Here is a 21697-nt window from a genome sequence, read left to right as displayed (position 1 = left end):
CGTCCGAGGGAGATTTGTGTGTGATATCCAATGAATCATAGTCAAGAATATCTGCTTAAAAAATGCCAGCTTAGAGCATTTTCCTGCGAATGTGCTTCGTCCAGTCTCTGCTCTATCCGCGCAGCAGAGACACTAGGCAACCAGAAAATGAAAATGTAAAGTGAGAACGCAAAAGTGATTCCTCTCACAGGTAGTGGGACTTTCCCACAACCTGCGAATGATGCACTTGAACCCTGAATACCCTCATCTAGGAGCTTTAGAGCATCCAACCTATGGATGCCCTTACTGATTGAAACCATTTTGGGACATGCAAATAGATTGCCTGACTGTATTATTTCAGATGACTAAAAAACTGTTCAAGCAATCTTCACTGAAACACAACTAGATCAAGAAGAAAAACGTAACAGTGTAAGTTATTAAATACTCACTCTGGTGCGGATTGAAATGATAACAGGGTTCAGAATAGGATGCTCGATCAATGTATATTGCAAACATCCATGACTAAATAAGCCCTTTGGTCAAATATGACAGGGTAGACAGAGATGCAAAACAGAAAGAGAGATTATTAAAAGAAAAACATGCAAGTAAGAAAATAAACCAACCATCCGTTTTAGGGAGGAAAAAGGACAATTGTACATATAGAGATTGCAGAATGAGGTGAAACTTTGTGATTAATTACAACATCAAAGTTCCATCGTGATGAACTAAGCAATAGTACTCGTACATGAAGATCAAAGATTCTCCAGCTAAGGTATATGGTAAGGATCAGATGGATGAAATAATTACGAGCCGAAAGAAATCCCTTTCTAATTGATAACCACCAAGTTGCATTCATCCAAAGGGCTTCTCAGGCCAGACTCCTTGAAAACCTACACACAGCACAAGCACTTTTACCCTCTACAAAAATGATGTCACTGAAGACTGGTGAAATGTCATGTGCTTGAATGGACAGTTGTAACCCATTCCGTACAGATTCCATAAGCCACTACCAATTGTATTTTCTTTATACTAACAAGCGATAAACACAAGTCAACCAAGATTACGAACACTACAGGTCTACACGACAAACGTTTTCCAATGACACTTGAACCTATTAAATTCACCAATTAAGAAAAAGGGAAGAGAGATAAGTAAAGCTGCTATTACACAAAGATAGGACTCATCGCAGGGTAAGTCGTTCACATCCCAGCATACCGCGTTTTAGTGAAGGCATTCACATTTAGGCATGCATCCGTCAACCAAACGCTGGAATAGACAACTACCAGAATTCTATAGCAGTTTACAAACTAAACTTGAACGTACTGCCTCTAGGTAAAATAATAATAGTTCATCAAATAACTGTACTTGTACTCAAGGCTCGTAGCTTGAGAACCATTTGTATCAGCTAAACTGTGTCTCAAATCAAATGGGTTTTTGTAAGATCGCAGAAACTTCAGATCATTCTCTCTCCATGTCTATAGTGGATAAAACCAAGTCATTTCCACAATTCTCTCTTTTTATAACCCATTCCTACTCTGTTAGCAGGACCTGGGAAAGGTCTCATCCAACTAGCAGAAAGCAACATGTAAACAAGCATTAGACGATTCGGTTGGTAAAACTCCTAAAGCGTATCACTCCTTATCTGGATGCCCTTGATTCAAAAATTAAATAGGTAAATAAAGCTGGATGAACGGGGAACGAACTAAGAATGTTATATGTCTACCCAGACCCTAGAGCACCATACACGAAATTTAAGTAATCAAATGATATTAGCAACAAATGCAAGGATTCTATTTATTTTTTTATTAATAACTAGTATCAAAGTTTATGTTTTGATCATAAAGACCCAGATCAATCCGTGAGTCATTATTTCTACATGCTGTTCTAACTTAGCTATTTCAGACAAGATAAGACATGCTATGTTCATAATCACTTAACGGATTTAATTCAACTTCCCTCACTAACTGGTTGATCTTATCCTACTTCTCTTTTCTAATGATCTATTACTGCCATAATATGGTGAGGCGATTTATTGGAAGTGTGAAAAATATTAACTAAAGTGAACAAATAGATTATCTCAAGGCAGATAAACCATAGTACATAGTAAATATAAAATGATTAAGTTAGTTGTTAAGGCATACTTATTGGTATTTCTCCAAGAGATAGATATATTGAATCATCATCACAAAGCATACCCTGAAAAGGTGAGCAATAACAAAAAACAATCAAATTTTTTGTTATGATTCTGAGCAACAGATAGACAATTAAGTTTTCAACCAGTTTTGATGGGCATATACCGCTTCATTATGAAGACCCATGTCAGTCTGCAGCCCCGTGATATCTGTTGATACAGATGAACAATTTGTGATATCAGTTCCAAGCAACTCAGAGATCATAAGGCCATAACCATCGTGAACATCGGGAACGTCACAAGTACTTCCGGTGTTGTTTTGGAAACTTGATAGGCCCGAATATACACCTTCAGCCCTGTGTAATTATGTTTTTGGAATTTTACGAGTTAGAGCTAAAAGCTATGCACCCATATTAAGAGCTACATATGGAATATCTAGAATATATTTGGATGGGGTCTGATTAGGTTAACCACCACCTACAACGTGAATTTATATGGGGTCATGAGGTTGACCACCACCTTCAGAGTAAATTTAGATGGGCAATAAGTAAATGGGATCATGAGGTTAAGCACCACTTTGAGAGTAAATTTAGATGCGCAAACTAGTAGATGTGGTAGTGAGGTCAACCACCAACTTCCAGGTTTATCTCATATCTTCATAACCAAGTACATTGCTGTCTTTATTTATACTTTTCGCTCTTTCACCAAGTATATAGTGTATTTTAAAGCAGCCAGTCAACATTTATAAACTAAGAAATCATAACTCGTATTATAATTATCGTGACCAAACTAATGAAATAATTGTGGGTGGTTGAACCAACTATATCAGTTCTCCTTGTTCAAGTGAATGATGTAAATTCCGCTGTATCCTTCATATTTTTAACCAGACGTCTGGTGCAGAATATTATGTCAACTTTTATTGAGTTTTCATTCAGAGAGCAATCGTTATGTCTATCTAACTCAACTTAATAATTTTGGGATCTCATTTTAAAAGCTCAAAGGACTTTTCACTCTTTCCAATTAAAAGTATTTTTACTTAGTTGTATAGGCAAAGTTAGGGATACTTGAGTTAAACATGACAAGTCGAAGTTATCTATTGGGACTTCGTGACACCACTTACTGTCCCTGAGGTGGAACATGCCTTAAGATTCTAGTATCTACTGCAAACAACAAAAGAGGAGAACTGGCATGCATAATATTTCCAAGGAAAGAGATAAAAAATAGGCATGTGGAGCATCAACATAACAGGAAGATAACCAGTAGAGAATATTTATCAAGACACCATGGCACGTCACTGTCCCGAAGGTAGAACATTCTTAAGTATCTAATCAACTGCATACAACAAATCCTAGAAGAAAATAGGCATGCGAAAATATTCCAAAGGAAAAGAGACAAGAAATAGGCATGTGAAGCATCAGTAGAATAAGAATACAACCAGAACAATTCAATTATAAAGACCCCATGACAAGTATCTGTCCAAAATGTAGGACACCTACTTAGTATCTAATGTGTGTACCTAGCAAATCAAAGAAGAAAATAGGCACACAGAAAATAGATAACAAACTAGGCATGTGAAGCATCAGCAGAACAGGAACACAAAAAGAATAAAAATGACACTGCTAAAGAAAATTAAATAATAAAACCAAACAAATGGAAAAATAACAAAGAAGGACAACTAGGTGACAAGAGAAACTTACTTTCTATCCGAAGTATCAAATCCCTTGTTGTCATCAGCAGAATCATCTTCTAAGTCGACTATTATAACCTCTTTGCCATTAAATGAATGTCTATTGTACTCGATGGATCTATTGTTATTATTTGGTGAGTAATCAGGTACTTCTGTTTTTACTTCCAAAATAGAAGGAATAACAAGCGCAGAGTCTTGATTATGATGCTCAGTCATATCATTAGCTTCCATAAGGTTTAGGTCACATATTTTGAAGGAATTTGAAAAAATTGGTTTCTCTTCCTTGAACTCCACACTTGGGTCAACTTCCACCAGCCTCTCTTGATTAACCGTATTGACCATGTCTTCATCACCGGAAACCCTCTCCTCATAAGAAATCGATGGCAACCCACCAAAAGTTTGACTATCAAAGTATTCATCAGCATCTATAACCATAGATGAGGACCACTCTTCTCTGGCTTTCTTGGTCCTTTCTTTTTCTATATCAGTTTCTGTAGTACGTTTTTCACCTCTATCTTTAACTGAAGAACTACAACTTCCATACCCAGAAGGACCCTGGCCTGATTCTTCCTGGAACATGAAAGATACACTAGGAAAAGACGGTTCCATTGAGCACGTTTTCCTCTCTTCCACGGCATATGCAGCATTTGAGTCAACAGAATCTTCCTTAGCTTCGACAGCCTGTGGCCTAGAAAGGTCCGATTCCAAACATTTTGAAGTGAGAGATTGATATGTCAACATGTCACTTGAAGAGACTTGACAAGAATCTTCTTCAATTGGAACTTCGGTTCCTTCTTGTGGAGGAATATCGCATCCGTTTTCCTCATCCGCTGTCGAAACTGGATCACCTTCTGCATTTTTCCAAGCAAAAGGCAAACGAGCCTTAGTTGGTACCTCTGCAGAGGTGCCTAGTTTCAACGAACTACTGCCGTTTTTGCTCATTTGTTCACCGTCCCCCACGACATGGCACTGCATAGAGTAGTTATCCACGGTTTTGCCTTCCATATCTGTTTCCTTCTCTACCGCATTCTCCATTCCATTCTTCATTTTTGAGTTCTCCATATCCAAAACTAGAGAGTCATTTGGACCCTTAGCATTTTCTTCGTCTGTCTCAGGAGTCAAGACTTCTTTTTTAGTGTTTGAGCAACCATCTTTGGGGAAGTCTAGCTTTTCTAGCTTAGATTCTGAACCACCTGCATTTTCACTTTTCAGCGGCAAGACACCAGCACCACTGACATCAACACCAACTCGTTTCTGTTCTTCTTGGCTAGCAGTTCTAAAATCATCTGCACCCTTAATATCAGAAAACGACCGGGATTTCTCCAACAAGGACCCAGCATTTCCATTTTCTCTTCCCAAATTTAAACTTTTAGATCTAAATGGTCCATCCTTTTTCGTTCCTCTCCCACTGTCATTAGATCCTACCGCATTGAACTCATCCGGTAAAACTGCAAAACCCACATCAGGAGTCGTGTTTCCCAAACGAGCAAGGGCAGATGTCCTGCTCTCTGAGGAAAGCTGCAAATTTTCTCTTTCTTGCATCCCAAGCTCTTTTGCAATCTGATGATTCACACCAACATTCTCTCGCTTTTCAGAAACCTCAATTTGATGTAGAAGGCCTTGAGAAATCAAGTATTCTGCTGCAAGCCGACCAGCTTCCATGAAAATGTCATTTTTTCGAGGTGGCTGATGTGGTGGGAAAGGCTTGGGTGAACCATGGCCAACACCCCGATTGAAGTTCCGGTTGTTATACATGCCCTGGACCCTGCCTGAACCTTCCATTCTCATAGCATTAGATCTAACCCCATTGCCTGGATTACGGTGACGACCATGCATTTTCGCTTTTCAGAATTATAAACTACAGATCAGCTGAATTTGCCGATAAACTATCTGTCTACTGCCTCAATCGACTAGTTAAAAGATTACAAACCAATATCCACGTATAACAACACCAAAACGTTAAACTGCCTGTACACCTGAGATTATAAACGAGAGGAAACATAAGAAAAGGATTAACAACCTGAAAACATACGAACTAAGCTACCATTTCGGCCTAGACTACTTCAAATAAAGAAAGACAAATCTTAGACACTCTATAAAAGTCGTAAGAGGATAAAATTAATGGAAAAGCCTTAAAATTCACATGTAATCAAAGAATTTAGATCAACTAAAGTAACCTGTAAGTCAGTAAGTAACCTTGAGTAGAAAAATGTCAAATTAAAAAAACATACCATAAATTTATGAGATTTTGGATAAACCAAGTAAGCAATTTTAGTAATTTCCCTCCTAACCTACTCTTAAAATACACAAACATGAAGCTCAATTCAATTTTAAAACTTGTTCCAGAATTAATGCAAACATTAAAGACAAACCCAGAGATTGAATTATTTTTCTTGGTCCAGAACAGAACCAAAACTACTGATAAGTGGAAGGTGCAAAAACTAGGAGTTATCCTAACAAATGAAACCCTAGGAAGAAAAAACCTAACAAGAAAAGAAAGCTAAAAAATGCATAAATATCAATAATTAGCTGATGGGATCAAATAAGATTAGGTATTAGGTTATCCAAAGATTATTATAAATAACTTAATGAGCTAGCTAGTATGAAGATGACGAACCTAATTGTGCTTCTCCGATTTCCATGTCTAGTTTTACAGAGAACGAAAGATGAAAGGGGCAAAAGGTGTGATTTTTATGATACAAACGTTGTTGTGTTGTGTGTGTGGGGTAGCAAAAGAAAGAAAGAGGAATTCTTGTGAAATGAGATCTTGAGAATATATCTTGTTGATCTCATTTTTCACGAGAATTAGGTGGTCCACCAGACTCCCGTTCAAAATGACTAGATAATATTATTATCTGTCGGGAAATATTTTGCTCTCACGGTGTTAGATCAAATCTAACAGCACCTTGAAGCACTGACACGGTCACCACATGATACAAACACAGGGATCGGTAGAATTCAAAATTACTAGAACATGTTTATAGGGGAGGCATGGTTTATTAGAGGGGCGGCATTCTAATAAGACAAAAAGGATCATTACATAATCATTCAAGGTGTTCCTTATAAAAGAAATACTGAAAATGACAAATTAAGCCTCATAATTGATAACTTAGTTTAGTGATGATAATCAAGTTTAGTGTTAATGATTAATTTCACTTATATTAACTCAAAATCAAAACCAAAATCAGATTTTTGGAGTTAAAAAAAAAAAGTTTAGAGGAGAAGGTCAATCTCAATCAATTGAAGAAATTAACCAACAAAATGAAAACTAGGACCTGAAAATGACCGGGTATACTTCTAAATTAGTCCCAACTAGCTTTTGTTGCTCAAAGTTATCTAAAGTACGTAAAAAATTCAATTTTTTACATTTTCAGAACTAATTACGGTTGGAATTTTGCTCATAAGCAACCGTAAATCGAAGTTACGGTTCGTAAAAGATGAACTACCAACCATAACTGGTTAAATTTGAAGAAAACCCAATCGTAAAACCAGTTACGGTTGGTAACTAAATGCTCGATACCAACCGTAACTCAGTTACGATTGGTAACCAAATGCTCGATACCAGTTACGGTTCGTAAACTAAAACGGTTACCAACCGTAACTGAAGAAAATTCTCAGATATAAGAACATACGGTTGGTAATTGAACTATTACCAACCGTAACAACATCAAAATATCCAGTTACGGTTCGTAATTGAGTTTAAATCAATCGTAACTCACATAAACCCAGAAATTTCAATTTCAACTTTCATCTAAAACCCTAATTTTTGATAGAAATTAAACTTAAATCGAATAAAATAAACCAAATCGTAACTGGGTTTTCAAAACATACCTCATATAAGTCATTACACTACATTTGATTAATTTTCGAATCGTCGATTAATCGAAGACGGTGAAATTTTGAGTTTTAATGGAGGTTACGGTTGATGGGAGGAGGAGAAGAGAAGAAGAAAGAAAATAAATTTTCAATTTAGATTTGATTTAGGTTAAAAATGGGGGTAATCTAGTTAATTTACACCCCCTATAGGACATCCCCTAACCAACTAGAAGGACATTACTATCACACGGTCGCCCCTCTAATAAACCATGCCGCCCCTATAACAGGTTACATATAAAATCAAGTTGATGCAGGGGCAATCATGCAGAATCATTTGGATTTACCGATCAAAAAAAAAAGAATCATTTGGGTTTGTTTGAAGGTTGTGGTATAACTATTGTTGATGCAACTTTGGCACTTATGTCAGAGATAAAGGCTGTTATTCTTGGTTTGGCGTTTCCTAAGAGATTGAACCTAACAAAAATCATTTTGGAGCGAGATGTTTCAAATGTAACCAGAGCTTTCATGGAAGATGCAAGGGAAAGGAAAAAAATTTGACCTAGCAGCACCAGTGGAAGGCATCTGGAAACTTTTTAACCTTGGGTTTGACTATGGTTGTATCCTAAGTTTCTACTTTCTAACGTATTTCTAGCTACAAGATACTCTTACTTTTTGTCGTGTTTTTGGAAGAATATCCAATAATATCTTTAGGCGGTAAAAACAACTTTTTGGCGGCAAGGGAAGTTAAGAGTCTCTTATTTCGTGGAAAACCTAAAGCCTATAATATTTCTTTCGTAGAGAATTTGCATCTAAAGAAAATTCTTCTCCTCGATCTTCAAGAGTTTTTATTTTTCTTTGTAAAAATTGAGAACTAGAGGGATGCAAACAACTGATTTTGTACCTAATTCAAACCAAAGAATAAGTAAACCAGGTAATGTTCTCTTTACAGTTCCTGATTTGGTTTGATTGAGATTTTATTATCAATATGTGATGAGTTTTTATTGGCTTGTTCTAGCAGTACGAGATATTTGTCATATTAACTTTTATAGTGATTAACAAGAGATGAAATATGCATTCACAATAATTGTCATTTCTCATGTTGAAAAATTACATTTGATTATATTCATACCGTGTAGTAGTGAATGGGTATACCAATAATTGGCACGACATGACTGTAATCGAGTTCCCTTTAATCAACAATTCCGAGGACAATGCTAATTACATTCATACGAATGCATGAAATTTTGTATCGAATTTCCAAATTACTTTGATAATTATTCTATTATTATTTATTCAATTATTGTATTTATGAATCAGGTCATGGTGATTATTGAGACACATAGTATGCACGAAGACATCGATGATTTTCTTATGGAAAAGGATGTCCCAATGAGTGAAGGCTTAAAGGGCGCTAACGAAGAAGTGCCGAAAATAGGTATGGAGTTTGATTCAGAAGAAAGGGCATATGAGTACTATAATCGTTATGCTAGAGGCGTTGGGTTTGGTATCCGTAGAGATTCGACCACTCACCGCAAAGATAAAACAATTTCTAGAAGAGCTTTGGTTTTTTCAAATCAAGGAAATTATCGAAAGCATATAAGGGGGTCTCCTATGAAACGATGCTTGCATGCACGAACGGTTTGCGAAGCAAAGTTAGTTATCAAACTAGTAAGTGATGATTCAAAATACTCTATTGTAGAATTTGTGGAAAAACACAATCACGTGCTTACTTGTCCAGGGCAAGTGCATCTATTGAGATCACAGAGGAATATAGAAACTGCTCAAGCGAGATTAATTGAAAACATGCGTGATGCAGGTATAAGTCAGAAAAATATTTTTGTATATTTCAGTGTTGAATCAGGGGGGTCTCAAATTCTGAACTTTACTCAAATGGACTGTAATAATCATATACAAAGAAGACGACGTCAAGATGTCCTAAAAAAAGGAGATGTTGAACATCTGTTAGAATACTTTCTGGAGAAGCAAAAAGATAATCCATACTTCTTTTATGCAATTGAAATGGATGAGCCTGGTCAACTGTGCAATTATTTTTGGACTGATGCAAAATGTATGATGGACTACAGTTTCTTCGGTGATGTATTGATATTCGACACGACATTTGGAACTAATGGCTATGATAAACCATTTGCACCCTTTGTTGGTAAAAATAATCATGGGCCAACGACTCTTTTTGGGTGCGCTTTACTACTAGATGGGAGCACAGATTCATTTGTATTGTTATTCAAGACATTTTTAAATGCCATGAATGGGAAACATCCACAGACAATTTTCACAGACCAGGCAACGCCAATTATGAATGCAATTAACCTGGTATTCCCAAATACTCATCACCGACTTTGTCTCTGTCACATTTTTGAATTGGCTGCAAAACATCTTTCTCATGTATTTGCAAGTTCTGAATTTTTTTCCAAAGATTTCAAAAAGTGTATATATGAAAATGAAACCAAAGACGAGTTTGAATCCATGTGGAAAAGTTGCTTCAAAAATACAAGCTAACTAATAACAAATGGCTGCGAACTTTATATAAGAAAAAAGAGAAATGGGCTCAGGTATATGGTCGAATGCATTGTTATGCTGGTATGACAACCACACAACAGAGTGAAGGTATGAATAATTTTTTAAAGAAGTATCTTAAAAGAACCTCGTCGCTAAAGAGTTTCGTGGTTTAGTATGACAAGGTTCTTACAATTCGTCGAGATGAAGAGAAACCGGAAGATTTTAGAAGCACGTAAAATAAACCAACTATGCATAGTTATTGGCCAGTAGAAACTCGGGAAGCAGAACGTTACACAGCAAAAATGTTTGTGTATTTCCAAAATGAATATAAGGAAACTTTGGATCTCATTCTGGAAAATGTTGTTCAAGATGGACCATTATATACATACATGGTAACATCATTTAAATTTTCATTAGCTCGTACGGTTACATATAACTCTTCAGATAATTATGCTCGTACGGTTTCCCTTTGATACAGATCCAAAAGGAATATCTCATTTTGATTCAGAAGTTGAAGAATTAACCCCTTTCGTTGCCACCATACAACCAACTGCATTGGAGGTTAATACCCATGGATTTAAAAATACAACAACACTGGGCGGAATATTAATATCATTTTCAACACATGACAATATACAGTCAAGTAGCTCCAATCTCCTGCAAGATTTGGTTTGTCAAGATAAAAGTGTTACCTCGTTGTCGATCCCCTACTGTCCACAACTTAAGGTACATGACCAAACCCTTGTCCACGAAATAAACATCCTACTAGGGACAAATTTTGTATATAAAGATTCCCTATTGTTAACTATATACTTCGTGTTTATTTAGGGAAAAATTGCGGCGGAAGGTGAAAAACCCAACAATATTTTCGAAAATTTCCAGCATGATCAGGTAAAATATATATAATTTTGAAAACTTGGGGTATAATGATGATGGTGGACGACTTACTTAACTGTATATTATGTCTTTGTGTTGCTTGATTTTCCTCCAAAAACGTTTTTGTTGGCATGCGATGAAAAAGCAGTTCTATGCTTTAGCATAGTTTGGAACCTGAAATGCAAGTGCACATCAGAAGCCAGAATATTTTTATGGATTTCTTTGACTCCTTATACCTTAACATTTCGTAATGGTTTATATGGAATGTCTCAGAGTTTTTTAGAACTTATGTTGGAACAAAGATATCCTGGTTGACTTGCTAGCAACCCACAATATGAGCTACAGAGATTACTTGGTTAGTAACATTTTATTAGACTTCTTTCGATAAGATAATTCTTATGCATGATTTTATAATATTTTGATTTCCTTGAATCTTTTATATACATTCTAACCGAACTAGTAAATATTTTCCATGGCAGGTGAGCATATGGAGATAACAGTGTCAAGTAGGATCATCAATGGAGAAATTCCGACGTTTCTGTATAAAATGGCCGAAGCAAGAGTAATTTGTGGTTGTGGATGTTATAAAACTTTTGTACGTATTAGGATTCAGTAGTTTTCTTTCAAAACTTGCAATTTCCTGCTAGACTCAAACAACTTAATTTTGCTTGAAGAAAAGGGTGTATGTGACATGGTCTGTTAACCGTTTATGAATGCAAAGTTCTAGCATTTTTGGTGTTTAATTGAGTACTCTAATACTGTTTTGCTTAGCCAAGTAGAAAGCTATAGAAAAAACAAAACAAGGGAAGTATGATGGGATGTCTCAAACAAAAAGGAACGAAGGAAGATAACTTCGGCAGAATATACCGCACTTAAAAATTCAGAGGTTATTTAAGTACGGCTGAATATGTTAGGAACTTAGGATATAAACCATAGTCAAATCCAGGATTAAATGACGTCAAAAGTTGCCAGATGCCTTCCACCGGTGCTGCTAGATCAAAATTGTTTTCTAAGGGAAATACCATGGACAGTAAAATCTTTGATTCTCAGGATTAAAGTAAAAGCCAAGACATTTCAGGATGTTAAGTTTGTTTTTATTCCTACATGCGTCAATGTTTTAGCGCATGAACTTTGTCAATTTGCAAAGCGCGACTTTTTAATGGGTTGGTGGGAGTATGATTCTCCACCTATTTGTATCTCTTCAAACCTCAATTTAGTGAGGTAGTCTTAATAAAGCTTGGGGCTCTTCGAGCCTTTTATCCTTAAAAAAAAAGAATTATATACTAAGATCATAGTGTTATAGTATACCAAATACATTAATCACGCAAATACATGAAAAAAACTCAATTTATGCAATTAGGCTAGACCACCTATGGAAAAATTAACTACTATATTAAATTTCGTAGCATACTAGATTACCCAACTAGTAAATTAAAGTACAAATTTCTACATGTGTGTCGCGTCGGTATCCTACGCGCGCCTGACACGGACAAGGAACCAATACTGACGTGTCGGTGCTTCACAGTATAACACTAATGCTTAACATTTTTCAATTTATGATCTCGGCAAACCATAGCTCAAAACCGTAGTTACCTTCCGATTATTTGGATATCGTTTTTATTTTTTCGAAGAACATCTAAATCTAATATATTGTCGTCACAATGTAAGATTGATCTAAGAAGCATAAGAACCAACCATCTATAATACCGCAAAAGAAAACACGAGATACGATATCGTAAGCGAGCACAACTTCACAACTCAACAATTACATACAAATGCGTCTATCGCCAAACAATTGAATTCATAAGATTAATTCTTGAGTAATCGATACTCGTGATGTACTTTGATTTTACATGTGTAGCAAGAATATTATCAAGTTATGCAAAACAAAAGCTTAAAACTGTGGATTCAATGAATCATTTAAAGTGCTTGTTACCTCCAATAAATCTGATCCAGTGTGCATTGTGTAGATGATAACCTAGTAAATTACAAATGTGATTGTGAAGCTTAGCTGGATGATTGTAGATACTACGTAATTTAACAATCTTCTGCCATGTAGGAAATTCTATTTCTTGTTTACATCTGTAATGATCTTAGATTTTTGAATTGATTGGAGCAAACGTCACCATACAAATTGTTCGCGAAAGCTCATTCCGTGATAGGATAAATCTGAGTAAATCTTATTTACTTTTATAATATTCTACGTTGCCGGTTTGTATCCAAGACTGAGAAATATAAGTTCCAAATCCACATACTCTTACCTGATCTGAAAATACTATGGTTTAAACCATGATTCCGTGACATCATAAATTTACAAATGGTAGGCATTGGTGCTGCTAGATCAATTATGATGTAGCAGCGTTAGAGAAAAATATTTTCTTTATCTATCTAATTTTTTATTTTTTGGAGGTGTTATTCACAGCTAAAAAACACATCTGTACTCACAGCTCCACAATATCTAAAACCCAACATCTCTCAAATGGTGAACCCATTTATCCAGCAGTAGGTCCCGGCTAAACATCCCTTAACTAGTATCCTTGTGACACCTAGTATTGAGTGGTGAATAGAGCTATGAATGGAGAGATGAATATCATTTTCGATTTTTTTTTGTTGTTTTAACTTTTAAGGCATACGCAAAAAAATTGAGATATACTAAATAAAGACAAAATAGAGTCTTTTGGTAGTAAAACCGATAACCCCTTATCCATCATATTTTAATTATGACAGTAATGTCTTCATATTTATATTTTCATAATTATTTTCAATTTAACTTTTTCAAAGTTTTTTTTTAATAACTTTTCTTTGAATTTTTTATTTTTAAATTTTTGAGTTCTTTCAACCTATACCTGGGTTCAGATTACAAGTTATTAGCCGAGCCTAAATTCTTTTAATACATACCTAGATTCGGCTGATAAATTATCAGCCGAACCTTGGGTGTGCTTTATATATGAAGAATACTCATAAGTTCGACTGATAACTTGTCATCCGAACGTAGGTATGTTTGAAAAAAAAAAGTTCGGGTATGAAGAATACTCATAAGTTCGGCTGATCTTGTCAGTTGAACCTAGGTATGATTTAAAAAAAACTTAGGCTCGGCTAATAATTTATCAACCGAACTTCTCTTTAACTGACACTTAGGTTCGGTGATGTGATTGTAGATACTGATAAATAAAGAACCGATTCTCAGACTTGTGAAGGTTGATTTTTTAGAATTAACTTAAAACAGAAAACTCAAGACAAGGTTGTTATCAATATTATAAAAAGCACTGAGACTTAGAATTTCACTATTAACCAATTGAGTGGTTCAATCTTTTCAATATTCATGCAAAATTCTATACATTTAAAGTGATTCTAATATGTTAAAAAAGTAGATTTCCAAAGTAACAATTGTAAGTCGAAAGCATAGAACATCAAAAACCCTAGGCTAAGCATGCTCTATAAAAAAAAATCACAACTTCTCAATTATAATCTTTAAAACAATTTTTATTCAAGGCAAATAATCATAAAAGAAATTACAAAAATCATTAAAGAATAGAAATATACCACTTTTATTGAAACAATGGCTTCCTCTGTCGCCTCAGATAAGAGGTTTTTCTCCTCATATTAATCACTTGCTCAAAATATTGTTCGTAGCTCAAAAGTGTATAAGAAGAGGTGAAAAGTTCTAATTCAGAGATTTGCAACAGATATAAGTGTTGCGAATAAACTGTGACAGGAAACGATAAAACATATGTGTAGTAAAATAACTGAGGGCTCTAATGCGTAGTATGTTCTTCGTGTTCTTCAGAAGTGCGGCAGTAGAAACCAATTCCTGCAACTCTGATTTCTTCTTTTCCATTCCTCTGTTGGTCCCCATACTTTTTCTGATAATTGCCTCCCCACCCAGGAACTCGAGCAACCTATTTATACCTCTCAAACAACCTTAGAAACCTGATTTAATTTCTCCTATTATTTTCGTGGAAGTCACGAATTTTCACTTTCTTTACTTGATTCATGCATTTCTGAGTTGTTCCAATCCATCCAAACACTCCAGTGGATTGATACGAATCTTAGGAAATCTTATTTGGCCTTTACTCTCACTAAATTACCAAGAATCAAACCACACAGGGATCCGTAAATTTTTTCACCTTTGTTTCGATCCAACTCGAATTCTAACCCAATCCAACACTCATATCAGGTCTGTTTAGGCCTAGGAAATACAACCCAAAGAAATCAGCCCTTTAGTCTCTCTAAATCATGTCCAAATTGCAAACCCTAATCTGCAACTTATTTTCCCATAGAAAATCAAAATTCAAACGATGAAGATGATGTTGTCCTCTTATCCATGGCTGGTCTCCCTTTTACAATATGGGTACTGAAAAGACGAGGGTTGCCAAATATACCTCAATCTAAAACTTTTCCACCTATAAGTCCTTTCTCCGAAAGTGATTGTCTATGGACTGAGTCGAGACAATACAACTAATCGGTTCACACTTCATGTGATCGTCTATGTATACGAGATCGAGACAATACGACAACAAGATAACTTGCGTGATTGACTATGGATACAAGATCGAGACAATACAACAACGAAGTATGTTTACTTGATAATAGGTTCGGACTTAACCAAACACAATAGGATTGCTATCAAGTAAATAGGAATTAACGTTTGTGTATTTTACTTCTAATTATAATAAAAACAATTATAATTGCGGAAATAGAAAAGTAAAAGACACAACAAGATTTTGTAAACGAGGAAACCGCAAATGCAGAAAAACCCCGGGACCTTGTCCAGAATTGAATACTGTCAGGATTAAGCCGCTATACAAAATCTAAACCAACTTCGTATAGTTGAGACCAAGCAACTAAACTTATAGTTCACCTAGTTTCGTCTGTATCCCTGCGCCTCCAACTTGCAATAAGTCACTCACTTGGAACAAATCCTTTGGTTCGTATTCCAAATAGTAAAGGAACAATAAATCTGTTCGGTAACAACTCTTTTCAAACAAGTGATATGAGTTTGACAAAAGGCTCTTCCGTTTATCCCAATAAACTCCTTTATCAGGTTCTTAGACCTATCTCAATACAACTACCAAAGTAATTGTCTAGATTTTGCAATCAATACTTCTTAGTCACAAAGACAATATATTGATGCCGATCTACTCAACTAATCAATCACGATTATCACAAAGATAAACCGATTGTAGTTGGATCCCCAGCCGATCAAGTTTTGTTCACACCAAAGATTATGAACTCAAATCAGAAATCTTCTTCGTCTTCAAATCTTCATAGATCTTCAATAAACACCTGCACACAATCAACTTGAATCTCTTGTGATCAATGACACACAGAACGGAGTCTGTTAACAATGAATTATCACAAGACGTCCTTATCTACAAACAGTCTAAAGATCCCCGTCGAAACTTCGATCTAGTTTGAGTGAATCTTATATCAGAAGACAAGATTCTCAAGCATAAACAAACTAAGTGCAATCAAAGTTCAACCAATGTTAGTCAATCAAATCAATCGAAAACTAATAATAAACTGCAATTATCTAGTTTCCCACCAACGGTACTCGTAGAGCTTCCCAATCCCAAAGAAGTCTTTAAAACGAGCGGTCGTAAGAGATTTCTCCTAATTAGGGTACTTTCCTCTCCGAATAGACGGATCCACCAGTAACAACACAACTAGGTAGTTTTGCTGGCTCTGAGGACTAGTTTGCTTGAAATGCAAACTTCAATATTTATATACCAAAGAAGTTTGGACACCAAGGAATTTCCAAAAACGAAAATATTCTCAATATATGCAATATATTTCCAAATTCGGGTTTCATAATTCCTATAAATGCTCTGTCCAAATACTGACCGAAATCTCAGTAGAAAATCTCCAATTAGTAAATGCACATTACCAATTTTTATTTTCTAAATATATGCATTTTAATTGCTGGAAATTAAAAGTATATAAAACTAAAAACCTTAATTAAAAGATTCCCAATTTATTTCGATCCGTGATTCTCCTTTAGTTATTAAGGAATATCTTTGAACAATAAAAGATAAAAGTTACTGCACATGTTCAAAGTATGTCGACATCTTTACTTTATAAATCCTTTTTAATATTTACAATCTTGGAACCGATTTGACACACTTCCAAACGAGTTTAAAATTGGTTCATCAAATTTCCAAGAACTATGTGATTGATCAAAAACATTCAATCACCATTCATGGGTTTAACGGTTATACCAAAACAAGTTTTGGTTCTACCTCCATGTGGGTACTAGGATCGGTCACACTAGTTACCAAAAGTTGGTTGACTAGGCACTATGATCGATTACCACATATATATGGTATAAACTTGTATTCGGTTGCACAAGTTATAGGATCGGTCACACCAATTACTAAAACTTGTTAACCTACTACAAGGATCGATTACCATCTTGTTATTAGTCCCAACCAAGTTCTAGGATCGGTCACCCAATGACTAGGAATGGTCCCACCAATTACAAATACCGATCATACCATCTCAAGTGATTACTTAGGATTGGTTTCACTAATAAAAGTCATACCAATACAAAACTCAGGCATTGTGAATAGTTTTACCAAGATACATAAACAAGTTATGAGTGGCTATACTGAACACACATATTGGTAATCCAAAGATTTGCAATGAATAACAATACCAATAAGCCTAGCGATTTCCATTTCGATTCACAAAACAAGTTTATGAATGTACTTCCTTTAAACGAATGTAAAACATTGTTTCCTAGGACGAAATCTTCACCCATACCCATACACATAATCACAATAACATTCATACGATTATGTCGATGTCTTATATACGAAGTTTAATGGTTAATTAATAAACCTCGTATTGTATTCCTTAATACTATGTCTAACTAGAGTATAATCATTCATGCTTTGCAGTTTTATTTTCAATATGCACGACTTCAAAGATACCTTAGGGAATGAAACAATTCAAGTCAAATATCACTAACCTCAAATGGAAGGATGATATTGTCGTTGTACCTCGTTACTTCTTCACTTCTTCAAGTCTTCGCAATACTTGTTGATGTGATTCCAAATTGAGTTGTAATAAAAAGTTCGTTGAGACTTGTGAAAGCAAAAGATTTTAGATTTAATGAAATTTAAAAACAAACAAAACTTAATTCAAGATTATTAGGAATAACCAAGACACTGATTCCACTATTACACATGAATAAATTATGGCAAATAATCCAAAACTCTAATTATGTTTTAAGTCCCTTATTTCTTAATTCACAAATAATCAGGCAAATTCTCAAATATCAATTGTATTCCCTAAGCATAGATTGTCAATTGACTAAACAAAGTATAACCTATCATATTGAATCACAACTAATTAAGAAAATTATGCAAACAATTTAAAACTCTGCAAAAGCAGTGATTGAGTGAATTATAAATTATAAATTAGAGAAAATAAAGTAGTTACCAATTTTTCATGCGTAAATAGCTTCCTCGTTGCCTTGGTTGTGGGATAATTAGCTCATCATCATGTTGGAAACACACTCAAAATTCATTTTTATTGCTCAAAGGGTGTTTACAAAGATGAAATGGAGAAAAACTATTAAAAACCGGATTTTGCAACAATTATAAGTGTTACAAACTGAAAAGAACGATAGAACAGAGTAATGTCGCCGATTTTCGACCCTCGCCTGTGTGTCGTTTCCACTGTTGAGAAACGACTGTTGTTGCGCGCCTAATGTTCTTGGTGTTCTTCACAGCAGCAGAAATGGTGATTCTTCTGCAACTCGACTTTCATCGCTCTGTAATCTCCCCCAAACTCTCTGTTACCCATTCTGTGACTCCATAAGCCTATTTATATACCCTTGGATCAAGAATAATTCCTCATAACTCCAAATAATCTCGTCATAACTCATATTATTCTTCACGGCCTGTTAAGGGAATAATTCCTGATTCTTCCATTTCTCACGCGCCTGAATGTGTAAAATCACTCCAAATCTTTAAAAACACCTCTCTGAAGATGAATAACACGCTGCAGCCTCACGCAAACTTGCCAGATACAGCATGGAATATCACGAGAATAACTTGCTTACCCTGTTTCACGAAATCTCCCTTTTTTATGGAAACTAACACAAGTACCACCCCTGTTTGACTGAAACAGGTCATTACCAAACAATATAAGTGAATAAATCAAACAAAATCTCTCGCAAATCTCTTCCAGGGAATACGCAGGTGAACGGCGAAAAACCCGTGAACCCTGTTTTCCTTAAATCCGATTATCCATCCCAATTTAGACGAGTTAAACCATCATACCTATCCTTTTTAAGTTGAATAAGTCCAGCCCAATCAATTTCGATGATTGATTATCCACAGAACATCTTCAAAAACCCGAGAACAACTATCCTCCCCTGTTTAGCCTCAAGAGGATTATCTAGCCCAGCTCTTTTGATTCCGGAGAACATACCATCTCTGTTCAGTCGAACACAGTTGTCCCAAGAAGTTTCAGCGATTGAATCCGCCTAAAACACGCCCAAAACTCGAACCCTAATCTGGTAGTAAACTGTGCATTTTTCTCGCCAAAAACCAGAATTTAAAAGGTAGGGGATGACCTCCCCCTAACAGATATGTGGGTGTGAATAGCAGATTGCGCTCTGGGGGTGCGAATAGCAGGCAGTGTGCCCCTTAGTAATTGGGTGCTGAGGATGAATTTGGGCTATGCATAACCCTGGGTGCCCCATAGCCAAATCTGGGGTCCGTATAGCAAATGTCCTCCGGGGTCCAAACATCACTTTTTGAGCAACTTTTTCCACACAAGTGTATTTCTCCAAAAAACACCTACACAAACATAAAAACACCATAATAGATACGAAATCGAGTACCAACAATACAGAACATTGAGGACAAATTAGACACAAAAATCTGTCTATCAAATACCCCCAAACTTATTATTTGCTAGTCCTCGAGCAAAACTAATCTAGAAAAATAAAATGACTACACTAAGCACGTGCAGCAAGCCGTTAAACCGCTAGATGGCCCTACCGGAGGAGTGTTGTCTCCGGAGGGTTTACCAGAGGTGTACCCACAAAATCTTTACTCCAGACCCTAGCTATCTACGCAGAACCTTGGAAGGCACTAAAGAATCTCCTTGGTTGGCATACAATCATTGACTATAGGAGGAAGTACCCTGATGCGAAATTCCAATTGTTGTACACGAGTTTGCACTCATCATACTATAATTCATTTATAAGTGACATAGCTCTACTCAGATAGTTTCTAGACATCATAGCCGGAGTAAACCAATCATATGGAATGATTAAGAAGATGGATAAAGAGAAAAATAGATGGTTAAAGTGAACGGTGTTTCCCATATCTGTCTGAAGGCCTCTGCCAAGATGATCCTATCCTAATCGACTGAGATACCGGTCTGACTAATATCAACACAACTGGCATATACAAGGGGACCAGTGGTCGATAAACCTAATTCTAGGTCAATACAACTGGCATATACAAGGGCACCAGTGGTCGACTTTATTGAATTTATTTCGGTTGGTCTGATGGTCTGGTCTCAAACTTTTTTTTTTTTTGTATCTCAATCACTCTATTTCACCTAGCAATGGTAACAACTTGAGTCGTGTGCCCCACAAAATCACTTAAGAAGTAAAAACAGAAGGGATTAGGATTCAACGAGTTATGGCGAAACTACCATTTTTTTTTAATTCTAACACCTGAGCTCTGTGCTTTTATGAATAGACTCTTTAGATGTTTGCATCTAATCAGATTGGTTCCTCAACTACTACAACCAAGATGTTCCCATCCACTTAGATTGGTTAGTGCCAACCTTAATAAGCATAAATTTCTAGGCTCTGGAGTTTATTTATTGCAACTAAAAGCTAACAAAAAGTTTCTTCCCCACCCCCAAACTTAAATCTAACATTGTCCTCAATGTTTCTAATGAAATAGCAATACCAAAAAGCAAAGTAACATGAGGAATCAGTAAAGAGAGAAGTCGGAAAGATAGTACCTGGGTGGAGAGAGAAATCAAAAACTAATATACAACATACAATCGCCTCGATGGTCAATCAACGGTAAACAGGGTCCTCCAGAGGGACCTCCTCAACATCACCTGTAGTAAAGGGCTCTAAAAAGGTTTTCAATCTCTGACCGTTAACCTTCGAAGAACTACTACCATCTGGTGTCTCGATCTCAACAGCTCCATGAGGAAAGACAGTGTGAACAATAAAAGGATCCGTCCACCGAGAACATAACTTCCCAGGGAAAAGATGCAAGCGGGTATCATACAGAAGAACTTTTTGACCTGGAGAAAATGACTTTCTTAAAATATTCTTATCATGCGCAAGTTTCATTTTGTTCTTATACTCCTTCGCACTATCGTAAGCATTTATACGGATCTCTTCCAACTCATTGAGCTGGAGTTTCCTATGAGCTCCTGCCTTGTCAAGTGAAAAATTTAGCTTCTTAACAGCCCAATAAGCTCTATGTTCTAACTCAACAGGTAAATGACATGCCTTGCCATACACAAGCCGATAAGGCGACATTCCAATCGGGGTCTTAAACGCAGTACGGTAAGCCCATAAGGCATCAGTAAGCCTAGACGACCATTCTTTCCGATTAGGATTAAATGTTTTCTCTAATATACGCTTTATCTCCCTATTGGAAACCTCTACCTGACCACTAGTCTGTGGATGATATGGGGAG

At 36.0% G+C, this 21697-nt stretch overlaps 2 protein-coding genes across 5 annotated transcripts; one reads left to right on the top strand and one right to left on the bottom strand.

Annotated features, from left to right (window-relative positions):
* Nucleotides 1–458: 458 nt before the first annotated feature.
* Nucleotides 459–6616, bottom strand: LOC113302290 (uncharacterized protein At4g26450-like). Of its 4 annotated transcripts, none has more exons than XR_003336734.1 (5): nucleotides 6415–6616; nucleotides 3808–5773; nucleotides 2277–2320; nucleotides 2121–2175; nucleotides 459–869 (listed from the first exon to the last, which is right to left on the bottom strand). XR_003336734.1 is itself a non-coding variant. In XM_026551192.1 (5 exons), the coding sequence occupies exons 2-5, from the start codon at nucleotides 5631–5633 to the stop codon at nucleotides 832–834; spliced, it is 2109 nt and encodes a 702-aa protein (XP_026406977.1). In that variant the 5' UTR covers nucleotides 5634–5773; nucleotides 6415–6616; the 3' UTR covers nucleotides 459–831. The 4 variants fall into 4 exon arrangements, 3 of the variants coding, with proteins under 3 accessions (XP_026406977.1, XP_026406978.1, XP_026406979.1); XM_026551192.1 differs by having other exon boundaries at nucleotides 2277–2466; XM_026551193.1 differs by lacking the exon at nucleotides 6415–6616 and adding an exon at nucleotides 6029–6288 and having other exon boundaries at nucleotides 2277–2466.
* Nucleotides 6617–8933: 2317 nt separating this feature from the next.
* On the top strand, nucleotides 8934–10130 carry LOC113305844 (protein FAR1-RELATED SEQUENCE 5-like). Its single transcript, XM_026554841.1, has one exon. The coding sequence runs from the start codon at nucleotides 8934–8936 to the stop codon at nucleotides 10128–10130; it is 1197 nt and encodes a 398-aa protein (XP_026410626.1).
* Nucleotides 10131–21697: the final 11567 nt, after the last annotated feature.

This window comes from Papaver somniferum, chromosome 8, assembly GCF_003573695.1.
Source record: "Papaver somniferum cultivar HN1 chromosome 8, ASM357369v1, whole genome shotgun sequence".
In the NCBI taxonomy this organism is placed as follows: Eukaryota; Viridiplantae; Streptophyta; class Magnoliopsida; order Ranunculales; family Papaveraceae; genus Papaver; species Papaver somniferum.
The sequence above is the reverse complement of the archived record's forward strand: the minus strand, read 5'-3'. Positions and strand labels throughout refer to the sequence as shown.